The sequence below is a fragment of the Halyomorpha halys genome, unplaced genomic scaffold (assembly GCF_000696795.3).
Source record: "Halyomorpha halys isolate HHAL.00 unplaced genomic scaffold, Hhal_1.1 Scaffold6023.1, whole genome shotgun sequence".
Taxonomy (NCBI): Eukaryota; Metazoa; Arthropoda; class Insecta; order Hemiptera; family Pentatomidae; genus Halyomorpha; species Halyomorpha halys.
Window position 1 is genome coordinate 316 of NW_027108326.1, and position 10,397 is coordinate 10,712.

At 31.9% G+C, this 10,397-nt stretch overlaps 1 protein-coding gene across 1 annotated transcript; it reads right to left on the reverse strand.

The window, feature by feature from the left end:
- Positions 1-408: 408 nt before the first annotated feature.
- Positions 409-6,869, reverse strand: LOC106691968 (serine/threonine-protein phosphatase 6 regulatory ankyrin repeat subunit A-like). Its single transcript, XM_067046659.1, has one exon. The coding sequence runs from the start codon at positions 6,412-6,414 to the stop codon at positions 1,726-1,728; it is 4,689 nt and encodes a 1,562-aa protein (XP_066902760.1). The 5' UTR covers positions 6,415-6,869; the 3' UTR covers positions 409-1,725.
- Positions 6,870-10,397: the final 3,528 nt, after the last annotated feature.

Sequence of the window (10,397 nt, forward strand, 5' to 3'; positions counted from 1 at the left end):
TATATATTTAATTAGGTAATACAATGAAATTAATTATAATCACTAGAAGAGACTAGAGTTTTGTGCAATTGCATCTTTTGTTTTCTTGGTCTGAACCAAATTTTGACAGAAAATTGAGTCATGAAAAAGATATTCAAATAACATTATTTAGCATATTCTATAAACACCACAATCTAACACTCCAACAACATAAAAGTGGCAGTAACAAAAATGGTGTTTTCTATAAGTTTTTAATTAAGTATCACAAAAGAAAAGTTGTATTTACTTTTATATTGACAGCACAAGAATGAATCACAATAATAATTGAATAATAAGAACTGGTGTTTTATATTTTTTAGAAGGTTAACTCAGGGTTAAACAATGTGTATAAAAATTAATAACTTTGATAAAATTATTTAAACCACAAAAAAAACATAATAACATATTTTAATCAAAGTAAACAGAAATATAAAATGTCTATGAAGAAATTCTCACTGCACCTAACTACCAGTGGTGCAGTCTAGTGGTGCTGCAACGCATAAATTACAATAATTTACCATTAATGAATGAACATAACAAATATTAGAAGATAAATAATATAAAAAAAACTCTTAATAATAACAGGGATCCAACAGCTTTTTTTAATTAAACTATGACAAGTGCTGCTTTTACATATTTTAAATTTATATTAGGCAATTGATAATGCAAAACACATCCCATCAAAGAGAGAAGAACAAAAGATGTACAATATACTGTTTTTTTAAAATAATTTTAATGCCTTTGTTGTTTTTTTTTTATAATTTAATTTTTTTGTATAATTTAATGCCTGCATTGTATTAACAGTTTCAAATAATGCTCGATTAAACTTTCTTAACCTCTTGATTAAACTTTCCCGTTTTAAGCAAACATTTCAAAAGTTATATAGGACCGTCGCTCCCAGGGGATCTTAGTGAGGCGGGTCTGACCAGAAAGGATTGCCTCATATTGGAACATTTTAACAATTAAAGCATTCCATAATTTTTTTTTAATCCTACATTCAGAATTACTACCAATTATTATGGGCGTTGATGACCTCAGGGTTTATTTTGTTTGACCTCTTCTTGTTTTGTTTTTTATTATTTTTTTTCTATTTTCAGTAACACAATTTTAAATTTTGTTTTATTCATATTTATATTTACAGATTATTAAAGTTACAAATAAATAATTTTAATCGCAAATCACACTGTTAAACCAATTTTCTTTAACAAAACTCCTCCAGAGAAACTAACTCCAATCTAAGATACCATCTTTGGAATATATCTGACACAAACTAAATATAAATATTTTTTATTTAAGTTGTATAACTAGTAAATCAAAACCGTGGTTTCTGAAAATAATATAATCTCAAAATCATACTTTAATACTGTGAGCAACATCATATTGAATTAAAATACGGCAATTATTAGTAACTATATTGAAATAAATAATCTATAGAAGTAATTGAATATTTAACTAAATAAGTGTCATAGCTAATCAATGGTTTTTAGATCTGAAGATACGGCAGTTCTTGTTTAAGGTATAGTCTAAAGAGTGACTGATTTTGGAACCTTCTATCCAGGACTTGAGAAGTCTGAACTAATTCATTGTCTTTATCCTCAAAGCTAGATGTGACAAAACCTAAAAGACTCTTGTCCTAATGTAAGAGGATATATTTTTAACTCATACTTGTAGTAAATAATTTTATATATTGCCACTGAATATATATATTTAGAAAGGATTCGATGTGTCTAAATAATATGATAATGTGATGTTCAGTAAGGTAGTTGAAAGATATCCTATAACATCTTGGTGCCCTCTCCAAGAAGCAGCGTAGTTCAATGCTGTGAAGCCCCATTTATCTTCCTTTTCTATATCAGCTCGGTGATGTCGAAGAAGTTTCACTATTTCAAAGTGACCTCTGCTAGCACTGCGGTGCAGAGCTGTCCTTTCTTTTATATCAGGCCTTAAACCCCCGACTCCGTAAAATAAAATCTTTGCTACAACATCAGTGTGGCCTTCCCTGGATGCTATGAACAATGGAGTTTCTTGATCACTATTAACTACACTGAGAAGCCAAAGATTTTTGTTAAGAAACATAGATACTATTTCCAAATTACCATGCAATGCAGCGTAATGTATGGGGTAGTTAAGCAATTTATCTTGAGTTACTTCATATTGTTTATCTTTACCATGTGATAGTAATATTTCTACACATCCTGAGGAGTTGTCCCTTGACGCAATGTGTAAAGGTATCATATAGTTGAAATTAACTATATTAATAGCATAATTATGATCTAAAAGCATTTTAACAATGTCCTTTTCACTTTGTCCAGAATTAATATGCCTTTCACAGGCTAGATGAAGGGGCGTACTGCCATCTTTGTTTCTATTATCGACAAAAGGATGAGAACCAATGAGTAATTTGACCACATTTGAGTGTCTTTCTCGAGCCGCAAAATGCATTGGCGTCATGGCATCAATATCTGCTGCTTCTGTGTTTGCTCCTTCCCATAATAAGAGTTCAGCTATTTCCTGATGACCCTCAAGAGAAGCAAAATGTAGAGGAGTTCTGAGGTCATTAGTCTTGGCTTCTTTGTTGACACCTAGATTTAGTAGTAACTTCCCGATTTCTTGTGAACCGCTCAAAGCCGCGTAGTGAAGTGCAGTGTAACCATCTTTATCGATATATTCTAAGGCAGCTGGAGGTTGCGGAAGTAATAATTGAGCTATTGAAAGCAAACCAAGTTTGCTAGTGATGTGTAAGGAAGTCGTGCCATTGATATTGGCAGAATATTTATTGGCCCCAGAATCTAAAAGCAACTTTACCACTTTGATATGCCCCTCCTCACAGGAGTAATGGAGCGGTGTGTATCCTCGTTCATCTCTAACATCCAATGAGGCCCCATGTGATATCAACAGCCTTGCTATTTCTGTGAGACCATAGTAGGAAGCAATGTGGAGTGCTGTCACCTTCTTTCTCATTGTTACATTATTCTGAGAGAAATTAAACTTTACGTCAGAGTCTGCATCCATAAATGTCATTAAATTCATTTTCGCAACTTTGGTGGTACTTGCTTGCAGAATTAATTCAACCATATTTATATTTTTTGATATTACAGCTGAAGAAAGAGGAAGATTACCATGTATATCTTTCTTTTCTATATTTGCTCCGTGTTTGATGAGTAGTTCCACTCCTTCTAGAAACTCCATTCCGATGGCATAGTTGAGTATAACAGTAGGATAAGATTCAAATTTTTCAGCCCTATTCAACAACATGATTATGATTTTCATCATTTTTTTTTTAACTGCATTGAACAGAATTTTAGATCCTAAGAAACTCTTATCCTCTACTTTTGCTCCATGTTCTAAAAGTAATGGTATTAATTCTTCAGGTAATATTGAAAAAGCAACATCTAGAGGTGTTTTCCCTTCCTCACTCATCACATTGGGGTCGGCGTTCTTAGATAAAAGAAATTTAGTCAACATAGTACTATTTCTTTCTATTGCTAAGTGTAAAGCTGTAATATTGTTACATCCTCTTCTATTAATGTCATCCCCGTTATCTAACAAGATCTTTATTACATTAATATTTAAATCTATTACAGCACGTTGGAGAGGAGCATAACAAATGTGATCTTGGATTCCTAAACTTGCATTCTGGGATAGCAAATAACCAACAACAGCAATATAACCCCTATCAACAGCTTCATGCAACACTGTTTGGCCATAGAGGTTTTGTAAACTTACATTAGCTCCGCGTTCCATCAGTACCTTCATCATAGTAATTATTCCATTTTCTGTGGCTGGTGTTCCTCCAGAAAACTTAGTTTTCAGTGTATTTTCTAAGATATCCAGTAAATGTCTTGATTCATCCAAATAACTAATATATTTTCCAATTGCTAAATGGAGTGGTGTGTTTCCTCCTGCACCCTTCATATTAACATGTGTCCCATGGTCTAGAAGTCGGATAACTATTTTTGTGTAATTATATATCATTGCATGATGTATTGGTGCATTGTAATCAGTGTCTCTCATATCTACGCTTGCATTCCTAGATAATAATAACTTCACAATACTTTCATAACCCAATTTAGCAGCGGAATGTAGAGGTGTGAGTCCCATTTGAACACTTCCATTGACGTCAGCACCATGATCTAGAAGTGTTTTGACTACATCCTTTTTTCCAGCGGTGACGGCAAGATATATTGGAGTGCTATTAAATCTGCTACGTACATCTATGCTTGCATTCCTAGACAGTAGCAAATCAACAATATCTTTGTAGCCTTTCTCAGCAGCAATGTGTAGTGGTGTATACCCAACGGAATTAATACTATGGATATTAGCTCCATGTTCTATAAGTTTCTTAACAATATCTATATTCCCAATAACTGTTGCAATATATAATGCTGTAGAATTATTAACATCTTTTGTATCCACACTTGCATTTCTCTCCATCAGAAAATTAACAATAGTTTCATAGCCATTCTTTGCAGCAACATATAGTGGTGTCACACCGGTAACTCCCTCATTACTGATTCTAGCACCATGGTCTACAAGTTTCTTAACAATATTTAGATTCCCATTAGCCGCTGCAAGAAGTATTGGAGTGTCATTACTGTTATCCTTTATGTCTATACTTGCGTTCCTCTGCAACAGTAAATTGACAATATCATCATAGCCTTTCATAGCTGCATTGTGCAGAGCCGTTCTACCATAAAATCCCTTGCTATTGATAATGGCACCATGATCTAGAAGTGCCCTAACAACATCCAATTCATGAAAAAATGTTGCAATATATAGAGGATCATTTTTACTATTATCTTTTATATTCACACTTGCATTATTCTTCAACAATAAATCAACAATATTTTCATAGCCCTTCTGAACAGCTATGATTAGTGGTGTAGAGCCACTATCAATCTTACTATTGATATCAGCACCATGATCGATAAGTTCTTTAACAACATTTATTTTCCCATTGAATGTTGCAATATGTAATGCAGTGAAATTATTCTTATTTCTGTCATCTACACTCGCATTGCGCTCCAGGAGTAAATTAACAATAGTTTCATAGCCTTTCATTGCTGCAACATGTAGCGGTGTCCAACCGGAAACTCCCTTGCTGTTGATAATTGCACCATGATCTATAAGTCCTCTAACAACGTTCTCCTTCCTATATGATATTGCTAGAATTATTGGAGGGTCATTACTGTTATCCTTTATGTCTATACTTGCGTTCCTCTGCAACAGTAAATTAACAATATCTTCATAGCCATTCATAGCTGCGTAATGTAGAGGAGTTCTACCATGAAATCCCCTGCTATTAATAATACTACCATGATCTAGAAGTATCCTTACAAAATTCAATTTACCAGATGATGCTGCATAATGTATTGGAGTATTATTACTGTTATCCTTGATATCCATACTAGCATTCCTTTGTAAGAGTAAATTTACAATATCTTCATAGCCATTTTTAGCTGCATAATGTAGAGGCGTTCTTCCATGAAATCCCTTACTATTGATAATGGCACCATGATCTAGAAGTACACTGACAACATTCAATTTACCAGATGATACTGCATAATGTATCGGAGTGTTATTATTATTATCCTTCATATTCACAATTGCATGTTTATCCAACAGTAGTTCAACAATATTTTCATTGCCCTTCATGGCAGCATTATGCAGCAGTGTCCTATTGAAATTCCCCTTACTATTTACACTAGCACCATGATCTAGAAGTGCCTTAACGATATTCAGATTTCCATGATTTAGTGCAATGTGTACGGGAGCGTCATCATTAACATCTCTAATATCCACACTCGCATTCCTCTCCAACAATAAATCAACAATATTTTCATAGTCCTTATGAACAGCAAGGTGCAGTGGAGTGGAGCCATCATTATTCTTAATATTGATATTAGCACTATGATCGATAAGTTCCTTAGTAATATTCAATTTGCCAGATGATGCTGCAATATGTATAGGAGCATTATTGTTATTATCCATTATATCCACACTTGCATTCTTCTCCAACAGTAATTCAACAATATTTTCGAAGCCTTTTGCAATAGCAAAGTGCAATGGAGTGAAGCCACCAGGAATCTTACTATTGATATTAGCACCATGATCTAAAAGTGCTCTAACAACATTCAATTTACCAAATGATATTGCGAAATGAAGCGGAGTGTTACCACTATTATCTCTTATGTTCACACTTGCATTCTTCTCCAACAGTAAATCAAGAATATTTTCATAGCCATCCTGAGTTGCAAGATGCAGTAGAGTGTATCCACCAGGAATTATGCCATTTATATTAGCACCATGATTTATAAGTGCCTTAACAATATTTAACTTCCCATTCATTGCTGCTAATTGTATTGCAGTGTAATTATTCTTATCTGTTACTTCCATACTCACATTTTTTTCTAATAGTGAGTTAACAATAGTTTCATATCCTTTACTAGCAGCAATATGAAGAGGGGTGGATCCATCTTTTCCTTTCCTGTTTATTCCATGTCCTAGAAGTCCAGTTTCTATAGCCTGATGTAGATGAGTATTAATATCTGGTCCAGAGTTTCTTGTTAGCCAATTACCAAGTGCTTCTCCTATACCAATCTCTTCTTTGATATTTTTGTCAAATTCTGCATCTTCTTGGATATCTTGATTTCTAGATGAATGTTCTTCATCACCCTCTCTCACCTCCTGAAATCATAAATAATCAAATTAATATCAATCGATGCTCTTAAAATTATTTTCAGCAATAGCTATACATTGCTAGATTTGAGAATGCATATAGATTAAATGAACATAATTGAAAGTTTGATATCAATTATTTTATTTAGTTAGAATTAAACAGTTATGCAAACAGTATTATATTTTATTTCAGTAACAAAAATTTAACCAATCTATGCAACAAGGAAAAAATCAATATTTTTGTTTTTATTATGTTTTATAAGGTATATTGATTTTTTTTTTTTAAATTTTACAACAAAACCCAAGGTTGTATCTATATCTAATCGTTACATAAAGGAATGATGAGCCATCTAATGCTTAAATAATTATTTGAGAATTAAAACATTTGAGAAAATTTAAAAAAAAAAATCGCAAATTCTAAAATATTGATTGGTCCCTTATTATAAACACGGTTCAATTGTAATTACTGTTTTATCCAACTTTAAGTTCGGTACAACTGTCTTGTACATACAATGCAGTGTTAAAACAATTTTTTTTCTGAAAATTCAATTGCCTATTGTAATATTTAAGATTTATCAAAATAAATATAAGGAATTTAACTATCTTTATTATTCTCAGATCTGAAATATAGCTTTGATGATGACAAGGTTTAAATAAATAAATAAAATATTAACTAGATATGAGAATTTTATTTAAACTTTATAATATAAAAGAGACTCTTAATCTCAGGGCGGGTTGCTAGGCAATCAGAAACAGATACTTCTACTATTTACACTTAATTAAATTAATAACTCTTTTACAAATGTATTTAAATTTAGGTATAAACAAAACTAACCAAGTTCTCAATCTTCTTTTGATGATTCTTGGTATCTTCTTTTCTATAATGCTATATCCTAACATCCAAAATGGCTTCACTTCTTTCCAAACTCTATGTCTCTCTCACAACAATGGCTTCCAAACTTTCCCGCTTTCAGCCGAAGGACGTCCAGGCAATTCAAACTAAAAGTATTTTTCTTCTTGGTTGTCTTCCTTTTTCAAACTGTCCACTCTTGCTGGACAGAAATTGATGAGGACCTCCACATCCTGGAGACATCATTTCAGCTCGGCGCCCAAACAACGAATGAATCTCCAAAACGAAAACCTGCCTCGATGTTACATGTAAACATAGATTCTCGCACAACAGTTAGGGGATTTTCGCAAATGATTTACTTTCTGAATATTATTCTTTAACACTATTTCTTGACTTCTATTTTTTCTTAAATTTAATGTATTTTCAATTATGATGGGAAGAGTTAAAATAGTTTGTATGATATTTGAATCTGCTCAACATGGCCTTGATTCAACGGACTTGTTGACTGAAGAATACGTACCGCCAACTTGGTTTTGTTTTGAATCACGAATTTATTTTGGACAATGAAAATTGGTTAGCTTGCTTTTTGGATAAACAAAACAAATGAACAATATTAAAATGATACATAAAACAAAATATATTAAAAACCCTTTATACGTCAAAATATACTGTTTACTAAAAAATAGCATAACTAGTAAATTATATATCATTTTTTTTTGTTAACATTAATTTTCTTTTTCCTGGTTATGTACTTATTTTATTATTATTTAATTTATCTATTTGTTTTTACTAGTTATGGTTTTTCTTATTTTTAGCATTATTATTATTTATGTTAGAAGGGCCGCCTGTAGCTCAGTGGTTAAGTCACACAGTCTTACCAATTTGAAGTCTATTGGCAGTGCCAGTTCGAATCTGGCCTGGGACGTTGACTTTTTTCATTGAGTAGCGGTCCCACAAAATGAAGAAGTTTGATCCCCAATGGTTAAGTATTTATTAGTGCCAATGTTTCAGCAACAATTTCAGGCCCATCAGGGCTAACAAAAAAAAACAGCAACCATTATGATTAAAAGGAAGCAATAAATTAACCGCAAAACAAGAATATAGCATATAATATAAGTACATAATTAGAATTGAAGAAAATGCATATTTTACTATTGAGAGGGGATAAAAACATTATGAGAATATAGTAACATTAGAATTTAAAAAAAGGAAGAAAAATAAAATAATATAGATATGAAAATCTAGTAAGTAAATACAGTAAGTACAAAATTATTTAAAATTCAAGTTATAAAAAAATTATTTATGTATTTATTTATTTTTTTAGCTACCGACTGCCCTACAGTTTCCTTGAAATAATGTTGGTCTTACCCCTGTCGAACAGATCTGCTACCTTTGACTACATCTGGACAAAAGACTAACTTGGAATCCTCACATAAGACTGAAAAGACAGGAAACAGCACGTCAATTACTATTACAACACTTACTGGACACACGATCTTAACTTCCAATTCATTACAAAAGACAGATCTACATGACTGTAATAAGGCCAATCTGAACATACGGAGTTGAGCTTTGGGGCTCCACTAAACCTTCGAATTCCTCTCGATCCAATCATTGCAATCCAAAATCCTTCGTAAAATCCTCAATGCTCCTTACTTTGTCATAAATAAAATCATATATAAAGACCTTAATGTTCCATATGTAACCGATTTAGTCCAAACCAGTTATCATTCCTTCCATTGCAAACTCCCTAACCACCCAAACCCACTAGTTTCTAACCTTGCCTCCTCTTCCATTCCTGACAATCCTCGAGTCGCCTGAAAAGAAGATGGCCATGAGACTTGCTAATGTAAAATGTTATTAGAGTGCTACCAATGGGTAGTTTCTGTACACGCCAGTAACACTCCAATTTAACTGAGATCAAATTTATTATAATGTATAGTTGTAAATAGCTATAAATAAATAAAAAAATGTATTTTTTATATTAAAGAAAATTATGTTTGTATTTATTTTGTATGTGTATAAATATACATATTTATTTTCTTTATTATACACATATGATATGAATGGATATATACAGTCTTAAAAACTATAGCTCTTGTGCATGACAGCTCAAATTAATTTTTAATGAAAAGAAGTTTTGAAAAAACTAAACTAAGAGAGACAGGTGAAAATAAAGACATTGCTGGATGTCATCAACAAGTTGGTGTGTTATCAACTAATCTAAACAATAAGCAACTAAATAATTTACTTTATCAGCCAGATTGATAAAAACAATAAAAAATGGTACAGTTCATTTGAAATAACTTTATATGATTATAGCAACTATATTTATAGAATTGTTAAAAATGATTGTACATATTTAATTGTGTATTGGAGTATGTAATGAAAGAGAAGATAGGTTTATTAATTAGATAAAATATATGATATATAAACAAATAAAAAAGAAATACTCATTTCATTATTATTAAATTATTTTCAATTACACATGTGTTAAAATACAAATATATTCTGTAAAAAGAGTGACTTCAGCAAATTTGGTATTCTTGACTTTCCACCTTTCCATTGGAAGTCATAAGAAACACATTCAGTATATGGTTTTCAGAAATAAAAACAAGTAACAGGCTGTTCATACGAAAATATTATACAAACTACAATTTTAATTTTGGTCCGCGCAAGAGTGGGGAGGAGGTGGTCCCCACTCTTACGCGCTTCCTGCTGTTTCTGTCTGTTCATCTTATTTATTTGGACAGGTATGTTGTCCTATATGGCACTCTACTCATTTATTGTCATTTTTTTCATTATTATTATTTTATTTTTTTTTTATTATTCTTTCATGACGTTTATTTTA

Coding starts and splice junctions, on each gene's coding strand:
- LOC106691968 (XM_067046659.1), bottom strand. CDS start 6,414: ATGGAAGTAACAGATAAGAATAATTACACTGCAATACAATTAGCAGCA.